Genomic DNA, 22,131 nt, shown 5'->3' on the forward strand with positions numbered 1-22,131 from the left:
TGATCATGGAAGGTTTGTTCTAGAACTAGGAAAATGGGCAAATATGTCTTTAACGATGATAGTAAGGTGCAAATATGCTTTTAAGAGCATCTATAATGACCTCTTTAAAATTGACAAACTCTCTAATTTAAAGAGTTTTGTCAAATTAAAGTCCAATGGACAACACGTGTCCTAAGAAGGTAACTTGATCCAACCCGAATTTGCACTTTGAGAACTTAGCATACAACTAGGGGTATCAAAATGAGTTATGACACGATAACACGATTCGCCTAATCCGTAAGTTTGGCGAATCCGGATTGAGGCTTAGCGGATTCGTGTCGAAAACGTGTCAACCCGTTTATGACACGAAATAAATGGGTCGTGTCACGGGTTGACTCGCGAACCCATCTAACCCACCTAAACCGTTTACAAATTATAATATTTATAATGATATAAAAATAAAATAGTTATAAATATAAAAAATAAAAATAAAGTTATTAAATTAATTATATTAATATATAAATAAAGTTAATTATATTAAAATCTTATAATTTGAATATTAATTGATAAATTTAGGGTTAAAATTATATTTATATGATTTAAAATATTCGTAAATATTAAGTGGGTCGTGTTAGTCGTGTCGTGTTAGCCGTGTAATTGTGTTAATCGTGTTACCAGTTTATCTTAACGTGTTAATCGTGTCGTGTCGTGTCACTCGTTTAAAATTCATGTCGTGTTAGGGTTGGGAATTTTGACACGATTAGTTGAATGGGTCGTGTTCGTGTTGACCCTAATCGTCTCAACAGAGTGGGTCGACACGACACGAACACGACCCGCCAACCCATTTTGACACCCCTACATACAACTGATGCTCAAGAAAGGTCTGTAGTATAGTCCTTAAGTGGAAAGCATGCTCCTCCTCACTCTGAGAGTAAATCAGAATGTCATCAATGAAGACGATAACAAACTGATCAAAAAACGGCTTGAAAACCTGATTCATCATGTCCATTAAACGCTGCTAGTGCGTTAGTCAACCCAAACTGCATGACCAGAAACTCAAAATGCCCATAACGCGTCCTGAAAGCAGTTTTAGGCACATCGATATCCCAAATACGAAGTTGATGATACTCGGATCTCAAGTCAATCTTAGAAAAATACTTCGCAACCTACAACTGGTCGAACAAATCATCGATGCGAGGAAGAGGATAGAAAAGTGAAATAGTGATGACAATGAGTGAAAGTCTTTACGGCTGTGATTTATACGCCCCGGTCAAACGTGACAATAGTGAGTTGCGTATCCATGGTTAAGAAAGTCAGATGGCAGAGGTTGACACGTCCCCGATCATAAATGACGGTAATAGTTAAATATCCTCGGTGTCAACAGTCAACGGCAATGGTTTTTGAACCGACGGTTAACTCTTGGATAAGTGATAGACAGATGGCAGTGGTTGAATGCCCCAATCATATCTGACGGCAGTGGCTGTGTCCCCGATCTAGACAATTAATGGCAGTGGCTCCTCATTCCAACGGTAACCCTTAAGATTACAAGATTTTGAATAAATGTGGAACGAGGAAGTAGTTATGAATCGAGGATTAAGGTTTCGTCCAAATTCAGTGTTCGGTATGCTTATGCATTTAGTATTTACCGAGTCTACCACCTCACTCGTAAACTAAGCCAATTATATTGTAACACTTTATTAAAATGATGGTAAAACTATAAATCTCATCATTAAAATATGAACACATTTATTACAATATTATCATCATTTTAGTGAGTTACAATATAATTGGCTTAGTGTATGATGTGGTAGACTCAGACTATCTAAGGGGTCGATGGTTTGTCAAAAAATAAGGGGCAAGGGGAGTAGGATTGGATGATTCCCATTATTTGTGTTTGTTTGTCAAAATTTATAAAAGAATGAAAATGTGATTTCAATGAGAATCACTCATTCCCTCCTCACCTATGAGAATGAACTTTCATTCCCATGCGATTCAAAATTTCAACTAAATATCTTAATAATAAATAAATAATAGATAACTATTAAAAAAATATTTTCAAATATCTAATTTAAAAATTAAAAAATATTTAATTTTAAATAAAAATATTTAAAAAATGAAAAATAATCTTTTTAAAAAATAAAATAATAATAAAAAATAACTTATAATTTATAATTTTTTTCTAAATTAAAAAATAATTTATAACTTTTTTCTAAATTAAAAAAATATATTTTCTATAAATGTTTATCCATTTATTTTCGGTGTTAATTTCCTATAATACATTATTTTTTATTTTATTTACAATTTTACATTGTTTTTTTTTGTTATTACTTTTCTAACTTTTTTTTTTACGAAAAATACATTTTTTTAATTTCACAAATACTTTTTTTACGTTTTAATGATTTATTCTCTTTTTTTATAGATTTTTTTCTGGTATTTTTTTATTGTTTATCGTGTTTTTAGTGTAATTATGGTGTATTATAGTGTATCTATTGTGTTTTTTAATTGTAATGATGATATTTTTATAGTGTAACAATAGTGTATATATAGTGTATTTATGGCATTGTATAGTGTTTTTATGGTGTATATTATAAAAACACTGCAAATACACCATAAACAATGCAAATACACCATAAAACACTGCAAATGCACAATAGATGTTCTAAAACAAGAGCAGAAATACACCAAAAAAAGATAGATATATTGAAAAATACTAAAAATACACTATAAATACACCAAAAATACAATATAACGTAAATACTTTATAAAATTACTGCAAATACACCATAAATTAATTCGTTCTTTACAAAATCAGTAACAATAAATAAATAAACAAATCTATGAATAAGAGAAAAATAAAATAATTATATAAATAATAGAATAATTTTATAAACAATAAAATCATAGATCTATAATAATTTATTTACAAAATGTTTAAATCATCATAAAAACCCTAAAAAATCTAAAACAAAATCTAAAAACGATGTCGAGAAATCCAAAGCGCGAAGGGAAGAGTCGAACGGAAAAGCGCGAACGGAAGAGACGAACGGAAAAGTGACCGGAAAAGACAAAAAACTCATCGGAAGTAGACAAATAGAAGCGCGAACATAAAAACGAACGAAAAAGCAACCGGAAGAGACAAACGGAAAAGAAGAAGAAAAAAAGAGAAAATTTTGAGAGAAAGAGAGAGAAGAGAAAGAGAAAAGAGTATAATTATTTAAACTAAAATGAGATAAGAGCATCCACAATGCAATGTTAAAATTGACTTGCTAATGCTATAATTTAGCATCGAAGCATAAAATTCAACTTCAATACAGTGTTATACTCCATGCTAAATTTAGCATATGCTATATTGCATGTTAAATTTAACACTCATTATAGCATATGCTAAATTTTAACAACCAATCAAAATTCATTTTTAATTAAGATTCTACTATTGTTTTTATTTATTTATTTATTATTTATTTTTACTTTAAATTTTATGCTCTTTTTTTTTATTTTTACGATCTCTATTGATTAATTTTTTTAATTATAGACCATACGCTAGCATATTAAAATAATTTATAATTTTTTTATTTGTATATAATTCATCGATTCATATAATTATTCTATTTAAAAGAACTTATTATTATATTAAATAAAAAAAGATTATTTGTTCCATATTACCGAGCCGAAAGGCATCATTTTTGTACGTGATCGTAGTATATTATAAAAAAAATTATTAAACTGATTGAATTTTTAAAATGCAATAATAAAAAAATAATCATAGTAAACAATTATAACACTTATTCTGACATTTTACATTGGAAATGAAATTTAAAAGGTATGCTAAATGTAGCATTTTGTCATTTTTTCATGCTAAATATAGCATAAGAAATAGCACTCCATTGTGGATGTTCTAAGACTTCTATATATATTGGATATTTTTGTAAATATGTTTGTTATTTGTATAGAGTGAGAAATTATGAAAATATAGACAAATTTGTTGTAAATATATTTGAAAATGAGATATTTTAAAAATAATCTTTTATTGCTACATTAATTTGTTGAATTAAAGAATATATAAAAATAATTATTTTTATTTTTATTGCTATTTTTATTTTAATTTCGATATGAATTCTCAACTTTGAACAAAATGGCCCTAAAATTTTTTCATGTACATAGATAGATGTAAAACATGAAATATATTACTCTGAATCAAAAGTGGAGGGTCCACAGGATCACTTTAAAAGAGGAATAACCGTATAAATTAAGTTAATACCCATAGTATAAAATGCTTCTTCATTAGGAATCAAAGTGGTCCTCAAAACTTAAAATAAATAATTAAAATAGTATAAAGTCATTGATCATTCAATAATTAATGTTTAGCTTTGTAAAGATGGTAGTTACTGATTCATACAGATTTTCACGTGCTCTATATCTTTTGCTCGTCTTAATTAATACGTAGGAGTATCAATTTTGTGGCTTAAACATGACGATGGACGTCAAACAATGTTAATTTAAGAAAATATGTAAAATCTGGACCACCTTAATATGATGCGTATCTAAAGTCTAAACAAAGCATGTTGTAATTATTTAAATACAGTAGTAAATATTTTATTGGTAGCCGTAGCACATTGAATTGGTGCTGGATAAATATCCTCCTCTCGGTAGGATTTGAAAGGATATCACAAATTTATGCATATATATCTTCCTAAAATTTGATGACAAATATTAATGTAATAATATCTTTTCGGTCTAATATTTTAAAAAACTTGATAACTTCTTTTCATATATTAAAATCAGATTTTTTTTAAAGTATATATTAAGCCTATTTTTTTTAATCAATGTCATTACATGACAAATTATTGACTATATTATATTTACTTATTAATAGTGCCATCTAACCTAAGTCTTACATTCATAAAATAAATGGAAAATGAGTTCTTTTTATATATAAATTAGGTGAAATTACCGACCATATTAAGAATAGACAAATTCACTTTCTGATTTGGAGATTTTTAAAACAATTCTACTTTTAATAAAAAAAAATTACAACTATAAGACATGATTTTTTTAATTATACTCGGTAACTTATTTTTAAAAATAATTCTAAAAATCATCTTTAGAACTACAGCTCATTGGTATAATATATAATTTATACAATTCTAGCTAGCAAATAAGATTTTTTTTTATTAAAACAAAATTATACTAAATTAGGTGTTTACAAATATTAGTAAAAATTAGTTAATATTAATTTTATTTCATTAAAATAGCCAATAACATACTGAGGAAAATTGGGATCGAACTCACCACCTCACACGCACATAGCACATAGAGCCTTATGCCCTTATCAACTTGGCTAAGTGCTCAACTGCAACTAGCAAATAAGATAGAAAATTAGTAAATGAATCACTAGTAAATAAAGAAGCGAATTTTTTTTTTTAGTTTATAAATACTTTTTTTTCTATTTAAAGAAATTGACTGAAAATTCTCCTTTTCAAAGTTGAAGTTCCGTCGGTTAGCCAGTTCGATTCTTGAAACAATGCCCATAATATCTTTAAATTATTTATTATATTATGAATTTAGCGCAAGTGATGGAATCATGCATGACTTCTTAAAAAAAATTGACAATGAATTATGTATGTTATGTTTTTTTTTTCTCTCAAGAAGAGAGGCCAAGGCCACAAGAAACTAAGCTAATCTACAAACTCTGGGCATGAAAACACCAGCAAGATCTTCTAAAAGCAGGCTAGAGGTACCACTCAACATACTTTCAAATAATGGGTACTCTAGACAAATAATTGCCATTCTTTATTTGCATTTAATCAAAATTCATAAATTACAAGCCGGTATGAACTGTAATTTATCATTCAGAACTACCTAAAATATTTGATATTTTTGTTGGATAAATGAAAAAATATTGTATAATTTTATTATTATTTTAGCATGCGATGATAATTAGTTTGGCATGTACTCTCTAGTTTATACAGTGTACAATATTTATTGCTAGTTTTCAAATTTTTTTATTCATAATACTTATAATTTTAAATATCAAAAATCATTTATTTTAATCTTTAAATTTATTTTTATAGCAGATAATTAAAAATTAAAAAGAATAGTTAAATATAAAATAATTATAAATAATATAAATAATTTAATAAATATTTATATAAAATAAATATTTATATAAAATAAATATATATATTTTTTTAAATATATATAAGGTCTAATTACTTAAAAATCACCCACCTTTAATTTTTTTTGCGTTTATATTATGACCTAGGAAAAAATTCAGTTGTACTTTTATTTGGGTTTTTATATTTCACCTCTATCCTAAAGAATTAAATTGATCTCTTCTTATTTGATTTTTTTTAAATAATCCTTCATTTTTAGCATATATTCTAATTAGACGTTAAAGTTATTATTAGTACAAAAAAACATTCTTTTTCACAAAATTTAACAAATTAGACGGGTCCGACGGAAGTTTTTTTTAATGGAAATAAAATTAATTTTTAAGATGTACTTAAAAAATTTTAAAGATAAGGACTTGTATGTATTTTTTTAATAGAAAAAAATATGAAATAATCTTTATATTTAGTTATTTTCAATAAATTATTTAAAAAAAAAAACTTGGGATAGAGGTGCAATATAAAAATTTAAATAAGGGTACAATTAATTTTTTTTAAATCAGAGTATAAATACAAAAAAGGTGGATGATTTTTAAATAATTAACCCTATATAATATAGTCAAGAGGTGTGAATATTAGGGACAGGAGAAAATAGGAGTATTTACTTACAAATTCTGTAATTGATAAGAGTAGGAATGGATAAAAAGACTGAATTTGTAAGTACTGATTTTCGGAAGACTGATCCAAAAGCACCATAAATTTGTCCGGCAAACATGCATCGGCAGATACAAAGTGCATTACTCTACTGATTTTAGAGCAGAGAAATTAAATACACTCCACAAAACTTTAATTCAAATTTTGTTTTACAATTAATCAATTATAATTAATTTTTACTTTTAGTTTACTTTCAAAAATTCTCTCAAAGCATAATTTTTAATTAAAAATATATTATCAATCCATGTACAATACATTCTTAAATTTAACTTTCAATTTAACTAAAATGAATGTATATTTATTTTGTAATGAATGGTAGGAATCCCAATCCTTTCCCATTAAATTTCAATTTCTTTTTAAATATTAAATAAGTTAATTATTATTGAAAGAAAATTTTACTTAAACAAAATAAAAATTTCAATAACATACCAAATTTTCCTATCAAAAAAAGAGAGGGAATTTTTAACACTACACTATTTTTTATTTTATTTACAACTTTAATTTTTTTTATCTTTATTTTTTTAACTTTTTTTTACGAAAAATACATTCTTGTTTTTTATTTCATAAATATATTTTTTGACTTTTTAATGATTCATTCTCTTTTTTTTTATATATTTTTTTCTGGTATATTTTTTATTTTTTATCGTGTTTTTTAGTGTAACTATGGTGTATTATAGTGTATATATTGTGTTTTTAGTATAATTATGGTATTTTTATAGTATAACAATAGTGTATATATAGTGTATTTATGAAATTTTTGTAGTGTTTTTATGGTGTATACCATAAAAATACTGCAAATACACCATAGACACTGCAAATACGGAAAAAATATACCAAAAAACATAGATATACCGAAAAATACCAAAAATACATTATAAATACACCAATATTACACTATAATGTAAATATATTATAAAAACACTGCAGCCATAAATCAATTCGTTCTTTACAAAATCAGTAACATTAAAATAAATAAACAAATCTATAAATAAGAGAAACACAAAATAATTATATGAATAATAAACAACTTTATAAACAAAAAATACAATAATTTATTTACAAAATGTTTAAATCATCACAAAAACCCTAAAAATATTACAAAAAATCTAAAAATATGTCGAGAAATTCATATCGCGAACAGAAGAACCGAACGGGAAAGCGCGAACAGAAGAGACGAACAGAAAAGCGATAGGAAGAGATGAGAAATTCATTGAAATTAGACACACGGAAGCACGAACAGAAAAACGAACATAAGAAACAAACAGAAAAGCAACTGAAAGAGACAAACGGAGAATCGAACGAAAAAAAAGAAGAAAAGAAGAGGAAAAAAGAGAGCGTCAATCTAAAATTTTAATATAAAATGATATCAGGTTTGTATATATAATAGGTATTTTTGAAATATGTTTGTTATTGATGTACAATTGAGAAATTATTAAAAATGGACAAATTTATTGTAAAAATGAAGTATTTTAAAAATAATCTCTTAAACATACCAAATTTTTAAAATTTACTGGAAAAGTAATGTTATTGTACTTAATTTTATGAAGTGATAATTTTTTTTTATTTTAACAAATGCCCACACTCTTAATTAAAACCAGCCAAAAAATCCAAATATCAGTAGAAGTTTTTTCTGAATTTAGAGATAATAACGCATTACTTATATTAATTAATTACTAATATTTACAAAGATACTAATAAGTCACTGAATTCAGAGGCACGTGCTGTATTTTTAATAAATATTCTCTCCGCCAATCAACTAATTAATTACATAAATTGCATGACCAACCAATGCATATTTCCTTCATGTAGAGGTTTCCTTTTCCCTTTCTTGAATCACCACCGGTAATCCACCTCTCACGGTGGCTGTAAGACCCGGAGAGAATCTCGGAGCCTGATTTGGATCCATGACTCGAATATTAAATGCTCTAATCACAGAAAGAGCTACACTTTTCATCTCTACTAATGCCAAATCTTTACCTAAACAAACCCTAAACCCGGCTTGAAAAACCGGGTACTTGTACGGACTTTCCGGTACATAAACTCCATTTTTTAACCATCTTTCAGGTTTAAATTCAAGACAATCTTGTCCCCATGTAGTCTCCATTCTACCCATTGCGTATTGATGATACGTAACCCTACTCCCTTTACTAACAAATGTACCATCTGGTAATTTATCATCTTCTTCAGAGAATTTTGAATCAAATTGAACCGGAGGGAAAAGTCTCATACTTTCATAAATAGCAGCGTTAAGGTAATGTAATTCTTTCAACTGTTCATAGCTTGTTAACTCAGTATGGCTCGAACCCAAAACTCGGTCTGACTCGTTTCTGATCGCTGATTCAACTTCCGGGTTTTGTGATATTAACCAGAAGAAACTCGTTAAACCAGATGCGATCGTATCACGACCAGCTAAAAGGAAACTTATTACAATATCTCGAAGATATTTGTCGTCGTTGTTGATTGATCCCATGAATCTTGATAAAAGGTCTTTGTTGTTCCTGAAATCTTGATTTTTCCGGTGAGTTATCATCTCTTCGGCGAGCGAGTTCACCATTTTGATGGCTGTTTTAAGTTTCTTCTCCGATCCGATATTTAAATACCTTTTGACCTTCCATATCAACGGCGACGGAGCTAATGCCCGTTCCGCTGATAATCTTGACGCGGTGTCAAAAGCGAGTGCGAACTCAGAAATTGGTAGAGATAATTTTAAGCAGCCGGGATCTAAACCGAATGAAAATTTACAAATATTATCAAAAGAAAATCTTCTGAAAACATCTTGTAAATCAAGAACACTGACACCCTTTTCTTGATTATTAGGATTACTTGAGACTGAAGAAAAGAGAGGAATTAATCGGTTCTTGATTTCACTCATCACGAGTTCAAAAGCATGAGTTCTTATAGAAACACTGCCGAGTTCCAAACTCGCCATTTTTCTCTGAAATCTCCAAGAATCACCATCAACATTGAAAATTCCTCGACCTAAAAGATCACCCAAAAGAGTGAAAAAAGGTTTACCTTTTGGGTAATTTTCAAAGTTTGTTTTGAGAATATATTCGACATTTTCAGGATTTGAAGTAATAATATTGCCAAGAACATGAATATGAATTGTACCAGTGGGAGATTTTTTGAGAAGATGAGTATACCAATCACAAAGATTATCAAAATCCTTAGTCCAACTGGCTGTTACATAACTCTTGCAAATCTCACAATTACACCATGGTTTTAGCCTAATTAGAAAGATTAACAAAGAGAATAGAGAGAATAATATGGTAAACCCGAAGAAAATCAAGCTGAAAATGCCTGAGATTGATAGCAAATGATCAGACAAAAGCTCCATTGAATAAGAAAAAGGAAAGAGATAGGATTAGGAAGATAAAGATAGAAATGAATGAGATGTGAGAAGTGGAGGCTTTGGCTGTCTTTATATAGTAATTAATAATTCTAATAAAAAATTATACTTGATGTATGACCTTTTCTAAAGTTACTAATTTAGTATTTGAACTTTATGATTTTTAAAAATATATTAAATTAGTATTTTTATTTGTTCAGTTAATTAAAAAAAATTGTTAAAAGATAAAAATGATTCACATATTTAGTTAATTTTTGCAGTTGTATTATAAAAATAATACTTGCTCCGTCTCAAATTGATAACAGTTTAGAATAAACACAAGTATTAAAAAATTTAATAAATTTATGTAAAATGAATAATTTTATAAAAACATACCACACTTGCCCTTAGGTGTTGACTTTATCTTTTAGTGGTGTTTGCTCTCATTTTAATATAATATAGTATAATTAATGAGAGTATTCATGTCATTTTATTATTTAAGCAATAAATGACTGCATATAATTTTGGACAAAAGAACTAAAAATAGTGCGTATCAATTTGGGACGGAGGGAGCAATAGTGTATGCAAATAACATATGATTAATTAAATATATAAAAACACTTGAACACTTAGCCTAGTTGGTAAGGCTTTATGCGAGTGAGGTCAGGTCGGGGGTTCAACTCCGACTCTCCGCATCCTGCTATTGAATGCTTTAAATGAATTAAAATTAATACTAACTAATTTCCGCTAACACCTAACCTAGTGTAATTTTACTTTTAATTAAAAAACATATAAAATAAAATAGCAGAACTAGAAATATTTCTATCATTAGATATAAAATTTCTTTTTAATATTTTTAGAAGCTTACTAATCGAAAATTTAAAATTTGAATATGTATTCAAATAATTTAAAATTTAAATAAAATAAATTTTATCAGTCAATAAATATAGCATATATCTGTGATACATATTGATGAATCACTAAAACATTAGGAGGTCTTCGATCTATCAAAGTCACTTGAGAACAGAGAGTCCAGATGGAATGTCGGAGAGGGTTTCCGGCTGTTCACTCCAATACTCAAGTCAGTACCTTCAAGTGGGGAAAAAAATAAAAAAGAAGAAGAAGAATTATGGTGAAAAAAATATCTTAGAGTTTGTACTGAAGGTGGTTTATATAGATTTATTGGTGCAACCGTTTAAAAGCTCCGTCCTGGTCCCTACTTTTGGTTTACTGAGTTAGCGAACTCTGTTATGCCTCGAGCTGTGTGTTAAGTGCGTGTGGCTTCTGGCCCCTAGTTGGTTGAGCATGAGTTGTCCCGAGATACGATAAATCAGATTCTTTTAAAAGAAGCATATGATTTATCTCAAAGTGGTACTTTATTAGGGTATCTCCGATTTGCTGACCAACTACACGTTTTAGTTTCCGGGCTAGCTGCGTGCTTATCTCGATTGGTCCATCTTATAAATATTGGTTATTATTTGTTTGACGAATTGGATTCCCTCAAGTTCAATTGAACTTGAGGAGGTCAAATCTATAATTACACCGTTTATTGTAAGATGAACGGTGTAAATCAATTTAATTTAAATTGAATTTTTTGAATTTACACCGTCTGTTTGGTAATGAATGGTAAGGATTTAATAAACTTGACCCCTCAAGTTCATTTGGAATCACAATCCTTATTTGACTTGACGACATTACATGTCGGTGAGGTTGCTTCACCCCTATATTATGCTATCTCTATGTTATCACATATTATCATTTTTAATTTTTTAGTCAATTTGAACTATTATTTTTCAAATATTTTCAAATATGTTTATATGTGTTATTTATTCGAAGTTTAATTATGTGGCGTGATATCGTATCTAGTAGAATAAATTACAAAAAAGAAACTAATATATTAAATTAGTAAAGTCTTAATATATACATATATGATATGGTTGTTTGATAAATTAATTTATTTTGCTAAAAAATCATATTAGAAAATTTAGATTTTATCATATTAATAAATTTAAAATTTATTTTATATTATTAGTAGTCTGATAATTAATAAATATTCTTTTTCTATAATTAGAAAAAAATGAGCGCTTATAGGATATAAAAGTTGAGACACTATGCCCGCACGGATTTGGTCTAGTGGTCTAAGTCTCAGCCATCTGAGCGCCAAAGGTCGTGGGTTCGAACCCCGGCCGGCTACGCCCTTTCTTAATATGGAGTGGTTGAGGTTGGGTTGCTGGCCATTATAGCCCGGATTTACCAGGTATGTGGGCTTGCGGGTGGTCCACATCCCGGGGTTTAACAATGATATTGAGTTTCGACTCAGTAGAGTGAGTCCTCGTCACAAAAAAAAAAAAAAGAGTTGAGACACTACTAAGTATATAATTGAGACACTACTGGTATATAATTTTGTAATGATAATAATAATATTGTGCTAAGAAAGGTAATAATAATTGTTAAAAGATAAAATGAAATTTAATAGGAGTTGTGTCGTTTTCATTGAATTGATTTGTATAGTTGGTGATGGTTGGTTATGTGAGTGTTTAGTTTTGCAAGCTGTTTTAATAAGAGAAAAATGAACAACACGTGCTCAAAGATCCAATTGGTGTCGACGTCGAGGACCCGAATAGAAGCACGTGCTGGTTGCCAAAACTTTAACCCATATGCTTCTGTGGTCCGACAAACTTGTGTTTCTGTTTCCGCCTCTTTTCATGTCGGCTCCGGAACGGCCCGTAGTTTTCCAATTATTTATTCATAATATCACATGCTACAAATACATTTCATTTGTATTTTCATTGCGGTTAATAATAATAATCTAATCTTCAAAACTTCTTCAAATTAAATTATGGTTAAGATTATATTTTATTTATTTTTAAAACTCTATATACTTCTTTTCTCAGGGTTTGTTTGAGTATGATATGACCAAACATATTGCCAATATACGGTTTAGCTAAAAATTATAGCAAAAATACGGTTATCGTTTGCAAAAATATAGTTTATCAAAAAAAATATAATTTGAATTTACTAACGGTTTACTATCAGTTATTCTTTGAAAAAAATCATTAAATTGAATATGAACAAAACGAATAGAATTTAATTTGTACTAATTGGTACTTTGAATGACGAACAAATCTCTATGCATTCGTTCATAGAAAATGGAGTTAATTCTCCACAATAAGAAGTAAAAACCATATATATTGCCAACACTTGGCAAGAAACACCCAAGGTATACACTATTTAAATAAGCCACTTTAAATGAAATCAAATGATTTAAACATCCTTTTTAAAGATTTAAACTCAAACCTGAAATACAAACTTAAATAGCCTTAAAATCTTTGTAAAAATATCCATAACTTAAATACCATGACAGCCATTGATATATCAAAGCAACCTAGGTAACTAACATCATTTATGTTTATTAAAAACAGTTTATAATCACAATTTTCGGCCCTTAGTAATTTAATTAAAGCCATTTTAAGTAAGCCACATAGTTAGGGCAAAACAAGCACAACATTAACGAATAAGCCATCAACCAAATAGGCACCCAAAGTACACAATTTTAAACTATGAAATCCACCATCAATTTACTAATTTCCAGCCATAAAATAAATTCTTAAAAACAACGGATTATCATTAAAAAAGCCTCCATTTACACTATTCTTAATCCTAGTCCAAAGATTATAATCATATAAAATATAACCCTCAAACTAGCAACCTAAGATCAACCTTAAATAAATTTCCAAATTTTAGAGAATGCCCAAAATAAAATTTTCAATCCAAAAAAATTAACAAATTGGTCAATCTTTCAGTTAGCTCAACTAAACCAATCCATCCAAAGTGTAAGGAACATCCTCAAGCCAAATATAACATTAAATCAAAGTTTCCAGATTTAATAAATATAATAAAACAAAAATCACAAGCCAATAAACACCCAAAGTGTAAACCTATCAACAACTAATAATTAATCTACATCAAAACAAAAGGAAAGAGCAACATACCTCTTGAAATAAAGTAAGAACAAGTAAATAGAAGAAACCCATAAAATAATTGGTCCAAATCAGCCTACAACACAATTATATAGACCTATATGAATCTATAAGCGATATAAATGATTATATTGAGATTAAACCACAAAAGAAACGATTAGAACACTTACAATCGATCAAAATAGGCTAAGGAATGATGGGAGATGATTTTCAAAGAGTTATCATCCGTTTAGGGATTTTAAAAAGTTTAAAATCTGATTTAGGTCGAAATAAGGGAGTTTAAATAGAAAACAACGAACTGAACAGTACGCAGGTCGCGCCCGCGATACTCATGTCGCGCCCGCGACTCAGGAAGATCACACCCGCGAAATCCTACTGGAAACGAAAAATAATTATTTTTTTGAAAACGAGCTCGAGACCACTCCGAATTCTAAATGGTCGAACCACTCAAACGAACCCCAAAATGAGCGATAAGCTTAACAAAACTATACGGAAAAATACGGGGTGTTACAAGATGATTAAAAATAATAATAATTAAATATTTAAAATAGTTTGTTTTAGTTAATACTCTAAACAATTATCTTAACGTAAGTAATTTATTTTAGTTAGTTCTCTAACTCTAACTACTATATTTAGTTATTTACCTTAGTTAGATTTTTAAAAGATTAAATAATAATTAAAAAAGTAATAATTAAATATTTAAATTAGTTTATTTTAGTTAATATTTTAGATAATATCTTAACTTGAGTAGTTTATTTTAGTTAGTATTCTAACTATAATAATTATTTTAACATTTTTTTAATTAATAATTATATTTTATAAAGTGTTAAGGACATTAATATAAATGTACATGCCCTTCCTCCATATGTGCTTTTAAATATACTATAAATTCATTTGCTTTCATTGGTCTTATATATGAATCTTAAAAACTTAGCATGTTTGGAGTATGATTGAATAAACAAAGTTTAAATACAATAAAAATCAAGACAAATAGACTTGAATTAAGCCCAAGAAAAAAAATGAGAAATCGAGCCCAAGTGCAAGTAAAGTAGCCGCTCTATCAGTTTCATAAATTTTGAATTAAAAAACTGAAATTCGGACACAGTACCGCAGTCAAGTCAAAATGTAATGGATAGATAATGTCACGACCCAAATTCATGAGCCGAGACCGGCGCTTGGGAATGGGAGTGGTGGCTCTGAAACCCGTACCATGCCTAAAAACACTTATAAATTTTTTGCCTTATAGAACATATTTCATATATTAAAATACATAGGACCCCATTTGAACAAATATCAGAGTTAAAATGCATTATACAAACATATAATCAACAACCTCTAGTCTACTACGAACTGCTAGAATGAAAACCTTCTTTCATGTCTCGTATAAATGACTTCCGAGAATTAAAACTTTGAAAGCTTGCTTTTTCAAATCATAGCTTACTATCCCTAAAAACTGAGAAGGACAACAAAGCCAGTATAAAACTGAGTGAGTTCACGATATTACAAGTAAATATTACATAAAGGGTGAAAACGTTTGAAAACCGCTTTATGTAGAATATACTCTTTTTCAAATCATACTTTATATATTCTTTACTTACTGTCATATTTCATATACGTTTCATAACTTATATGTTTATGTTATATTCATATTTGACATCTTTCATTTCTTGTTATGGTTTTGATGTCTTTCTTTTCTCGTTTAATTTCTTTAATTTTCGACGGTCGTCTTAAACCTTGGATCGCATTGTCCTAATAGATCCACGTCGAGCTGCACTTCTGATAAGTTGCTTATAACTTATTCCTTATGGTTTGGTCCCGAGATAGTTTACCACAACCATATGGTACAGTCCCGAGATAATTCCTCCGAGTTAAACTCGTACCATTTCTTACGTCCGAACTAATCGAATGGAGTCCCGAGATAGTTCCATTGAGTTAACTCCCTAGACACGGGTTCCGAGATAATTCTACCGAGTTCAACCTCGTGTCTTTCGTAACTGAGGAAGATATCTTCAAATTCTGATATTGCAGATTTCTGAAATTAACTGGTGATCACATAATTCCTATTACCGTCTAATAGGAAAGTTTGTTTCATATTGGTTCTCAATATATTACGTTTTACTTTTCTTATCATATGATTTTTTAGGGCTTTTATCGAGAATGTGCGAGATACAGGTCCGGGGATAGTTCTACCAAGTTACCTTGTATCTCGGATCTTATTATGGAATGCACCATAGTACAATTCTTTTATTACATATGTTAATCGTTCTGTACTTTACGTTTTGTTTTCTTGATCCTTTATAAACCACAACATGCACATTACAATCTAAGAACATAAATCTATAACACACGCACATAAAAGGTATTTATTATGATTAATAGTACATATCAGAATGTACTATGTTTCTTTACTCGTATATTGTCGATACCCGTTTTCGTATCATATTACTTTACCCTTCCCCAGTAATTTAAGCATTTGAATTCCTTTCGTATATTTATGTTATTATCAAAATAACAATTTCCGATAAACAATCATTTTTACAACATAGATCATAGTATATTTTTAAACATACACATACTACTTTCAAATATATAAAATATTCATATAGTCTTTAGTATTAAAATACTCGGCTTTATGGATATCGACGAGTAATAAAGTGTGCTCACCACTTGTTATTCAATATACTTCGATCGACGACACTCGTCAAGATTCATGAGCACCTTATCAGGTAGTAGGTTGCCTTACCGTATCTAGGACAAGTACAAACGTAACTCGAATAAGAATCTAACTCTAGAGATATTCTATACTTGAGACACAAACATAAACATAGCTCGTCGTATTCTATTCGCATCTAATCTCAATACAATTATATCCGAAAATGCATGAAATGAACATAGTATCAATTCTGCCTACAAAGGCAAAACATATACCTTGTACTAAACCATGCATAAAACTCACTATATAAACAATTGGAGAAACTCCTTTGGAAAACTTATATCCTATGAGTCTAGAATAATAATCAAAAATCCTTGCATCAATACAAGGTATGTATATTAACTTATACTAATTTTACTAAACAAGGTTCAGGCTGTAAGATAGACCGAACAATATAATGTTCTGATCAAAACGGATGTCTTAGAGACTGAATTAAGAAAAATTTAAACTTAGATAGTTGTAGATAACATCATCAAGTTTTTGTACCAACAAACAAAACTTAATTTGGAGTTACGCAACTCAAAATATCAATCTCGCATCAAGGCTGTAATTCATAACAATTCTATGTCTATTTTACATTAAATTGAAACCCGTAACTCCTGTCAATTCAAGACACATCAAAGCTAATTTCCGTACGGAAAAACAGGTCTAACACGACCAAGGCAGCCCTGCCTTGGCCATCTACATCACATACCAACAATAGCCAACCCTCACAACTCACCAACACTCACAAAATAGCCCATAAATTCACGAGTCATGGCATCTACACATTATTTTCAGCTCAAAATAATCAACTATCACCATGATCAATTACAAAAAGCCCATACTCTGAAAATCCTAACCAAAAATTGATCTTCTTACCTTGAATAAAAACCCTTAGGTGATAGAAATTAACTTCCTCGATCCAACGCAATAAAAATCACTTAAAATCGTTAACTATACATCAAACAATCATGAATTAAGCATAAATCCTTAACTATCAACTCAAACAGCCCCAAAACCGTGAAAAACTAACTGGAAATTACCATCTTTACCTTGAATTAAAATCGTAGATCAGTAGGTATCGTCTTCCTTGTTCCAACGTCGCGAAAATCAAGAGAATCAAACGAGAAACGAAGAATCGACAAGGTATGGAAGTTTATGGAACTTTAAAAAGATGACTTCTTCTCTAAGATGTTGGCTGAAAATTATGTTGAAGATGATCAAATATGTCTTATAGAGGTGGCTTAAATGGATTGAAAAAAGTTCTCTTTAGGTCCTTTAAGTTGCCGACTTAAACCACTTCTTTTTCTAACTTTTCTTTCGCTCAATTTAGTCCTTTAATCGCTTAATCGTTTGACTCGATAAATTCCGTATTATTTATATCTCAATAAATAATAATATTTGAATACCTTATTATTTTATTTCTGATAATTTATTTTAATAAATTTCGGTTTAAATACTTGAATCTCAATTCGAGACATATCGCTCATTTTTCTTATTTCTCCGTTCATTTCTTCACTTACTAAATATCGATATCCAAATAATCTATACTACCTTTATAAATAAAATCATAATTCTCGTCAACAATCCTTAAATTATATATTCCGAGAATTAAAATAATATTTTTCAATTCAGGACCTAAACTTAACTTTATTCCATTTTTTCTTACGATTTTCTTTAGTCCCGTTACTATTTCTTTTAATTACATCCTAATATCCAATTTCCTTATTGGAATTTCAAAACCGACCTACTCGGGTCTCCTTTTTATTTAATTCCTCCGATAATCTTTCATTCTTATCACCTCAACTATTCAGGATAAGATTTGTTGCTCACTTTCGCATCAAACTTACGGGTATTACAGATAACATCTAGACCTACGACTTTTAACAAGAGATTAGTCCAAAAACCGGTTCAAAATCGACCCCAGAACGGAACTCATACGAATCAGTCATTGAAGCGGTCAAAACTAGTTGAACTATTGAAGCAGCAGCAACATCGGTCCTAAATCAACGCATGAATTCAGGCCAGTTGAGGCCAATGTAGACTTGAAAAAAAGGCATATTTGGCTACAATATAAGTTACACTCGGCGTTCACTTGTGTTTATTAAGAAAAATGCTTTATAACCCACCTATTTTACCCACCTTCTATAACCCTCCTTACGTGGTAAGATTCCATTCGTCCAATTCCCACCTAATATTTTAAAAAATAAAATTTAATACATCCAATATATAATTGCCACATTAGACGGTACAAAAAGATGGATTAAAAGAGGTGGGTTATATAAAATTACTCGTTTATTAGTTGGGCGGAATCCCTACTATTTCTAGAAGATTTTGGAAGTCTTTGATCCACTATCTTTATGGAGATGCATTCCTAATTAAATATGTGCAGAATCCCTACTATTTTACATAAAATTTCTCCGATTTGGGTATCACTCAAGAAAACTACAAAGCGATTAAAATATTTCTTTGGAAATTATTATGGTGAAAATATATCCAACTAGTAATTTAATTTGGAGTAAATCTTTCTCCTCTTGGTCACACTCAAGAAATCTAGGATTACTTCGCATTATTTTTATAAAATTATTTCTAAATTGATTAAAGATAATATCTCTTGGTCACACTCAAGAAATCTAAGATTACTTCGCATTATTTTTATAAAATTATTTCTAAATTGATTAAAGATAATATTTCCAATTCAGTCCTTAGAGTTCACTATAAATAGAACTCTTGCTGTGTAAATTTTTATTTATTTAGTTTCATATTGAATCATACGCTAGTTCCATAATAAAAAATTCTCTCAAATTCAAAACTTTTTCAATTTTATTTTATGTTATTGGAGTTGAACAATTTCATTATTATGTTTAATATAATAATAGATTGCTAAATTTTCAAATTACAATTAGGAATATAGCTTGGTTTAGAAGAAATTCTTAATTATAAATATTATATCTCATTAATATTTTAAAATTAGATTTTTTATAATTTTTTTATGATATTCATGAATGTTATAATTAGTTATTTTAATATTTTTATTCTAGTGTTTATGATATAATTTCTTTTTACTATGGTGAACCCTAGATGCCTCAATTTTTAATATCATTTAAAAAGTATTTATTGCTTTCTAGTTTAATTGATAATTTTAAAACCAATTCAAATTAATAGAACGATTACTTTAACATAAATTAAATGAAATAGCAATTTCTTTTAATAATTGGAAAGGGAGAGAGCGCTTATGGGAGGATTTGAATTCACAACTTAACAGTTTGTTGCTCCGCTCTTATACCATTTGAGTTTGTCCACATGGATTTCGAATTCGGAATTTTTGAGTATTACTTGCTATGATTTACATTGTACATTTACATAATTAACTGATCAAGTTTTTTGCACCATTGTTGGAGATGACGATTTAATTTGTTTTTTGTTTAATTTATATTTTTAATATTAAAAACCATTCTAGTGCGAATTTCATAAACTTAATAATAATTTTTTTTTTGGAACGATAAATTTAAACTTCATAGTAGTTAAATATGATTTAAAAAAAAAACAAAGTTGGTGTAAATTTAATCTAGAATTTGAAAAAAAAACGTGATGATTCCTTCATTTATGATGTTATGTGTTAATTATGAACAATTAACATTGACAATATACCCAAAGCAATATTATCAATTTTAATGCACATTTTACATGTGTTTTTATAACCTACACTTGAGATAAAACATGGAATTCCCTAACGTATTACATAAACCAAAAAGTAATACTAGTTTGCAATATATGAAAAAGTCAGTCTATTCAACCAACTAATTAAACTTTATAGTATGGTCCCATGTACCATATTCAATTAGTCATATCCAGCTGCTGCAATACCAATTTAAAAATGACTTTTATATTTAAAATACACTTATGTATTAATCAAGTGACTTTCATATTATATAATTTCTGCAGTTTCACTCTTAGAAAAGTGTACATCACTTGCATTACCAAATTAAAATAACTTAAAGGCCTAATAATAATAAATTTTTTTTATGTCTTTTTACAATTTAAAACAATTTTTTTTAATTTTTGTAATAATAAAAAAATTGTATTTTTTTATTACAATAATAGCCAAGTCAAAATTACAACAAAAAAATTCAAGTTTGGTTATCATTATAACAAAAATTGCAATTTGACTATTATTACAAAAAATAAAAAGTTTGGTTTAAATTGTAATAAATTATAAAAGTTTGACTTTTATTTGCCATTAAGCCTAACTTAAATATATATTCCTATTCTAATTTAATAAAAGTTCATTTTGATCCAAACTTAAAATAAAAAATAATAGAATTTAAATTTGTAGTATTACAAAAAAAACTCATCAATTTGTCAATTTAAAATAGGAATAACTCATTTTAGGTTCTTAAACTATATCTATTGTTTTCATTCGGTCTTTAAACTATTTTTTGTTCGTCCTTAAACTTAGCAAAAAATCATTTTCGAGTCCTTAACTGACAACAACGATGCCGTTTAGGATAATAAATTGCATTTTCAAAAATAACGAAACAATATCGTTTTTACCATTTAGGGATTTAAAAATAATCTTTTGCTAAATTGAAGGATTAGATAAGAATAAAAAATAATTTAAGGACCAGATGAATAAAACAGATATAGTTTAAGGATTTATAAATGAGTTATTCCTTTAAAGTAAGTTACAACCTAATCTGACTTTAGCGTTGATGGTCGAAGTTGGTATTGATCCAAAATAGACAGATTATGAAGTTTTTCTAAAGCCACAAATTTAAATTGTTTTAATTATTTGTTTTAAGTTGGAAGATTGAAATGAACCACTATTGTATTCTCGATATTTGTTTCTTGGTGTGATTAAATAGTACTACTATCTTCTATTTTTTAAAATAGAAGATACAAGGGCTTGTTTAAAAAAGAAATTTTTTACGGAATACGATTTTTTATTTTATTTTCAAACATATTTACATCTCGTATTTTTCTTTTACCAAAAATAGCTTTTTTAATATTTTACTCTCAAAAATACTTTTTTTATTTTTTTGTGATTTACAATTTTTTTTATAGATTTTGTTTATTTTTTTTGGTGTTTTTCTTCTAGTATTTTTATAGTGTTTTTTTTGGTGTTTTATACTATTTAAATTGTATATTTATGGTGTAATTACTTCCTCCGGTCCATAATAATTGTCGCATTTGATAAATTTTTTGGTACATAATATTTGTCACTTTATAATATTAAGATAGTATTAATATTTCATATTTTTCCCACATTAATTTATTGAAAAAATACAATAAACAAATAAAAATAGTAAATCATAAATGTAAACAAAT

At 28.3% G+C, this 22,131-nt stretch overlaps 1 protein-coding gene across 1 annotated transcript; it reads right to left on the reverse strand.

Moving 5' to 3' along the window:
• Positions 1 to 8,435: 8,435 nt before the first annotated feature.
• Positions 8,436 to 10,180, reverse strand: LOC126678542 (cytochrome P450 94C1). Its single transcript, XM_050373439.1, has one exon. It carries the CDS (start codon positions 10,135 to 10,137, stop codon positions 8,602 to 8,604), a length of 1,536 nt encoding a protein of 511 aa, XP_050229396.1. The 5' UTR covers positions 10,138 to 10,180; the 3' UTR covers positions 8,436 to 8,601.
• Between the last annotated feature and the right edge of the window lie 11,951 nt (positions 10,181 to 22,131).

Source organism: Mercurialis annua, linkage group LG1-X (assembly GCF_937616625.2).
Source record: "Mercurialis annua linkage group LG1-X, ddMerAnnu1.2, whole genome shotgun sequence".
Lineage (NCBI taxonomy): Eukaryota > Viridiplantae > Streptophyta > Magnoliopsida > Malpighiales > Euphorbiaceae > Mercurialis > Mercurialis annua.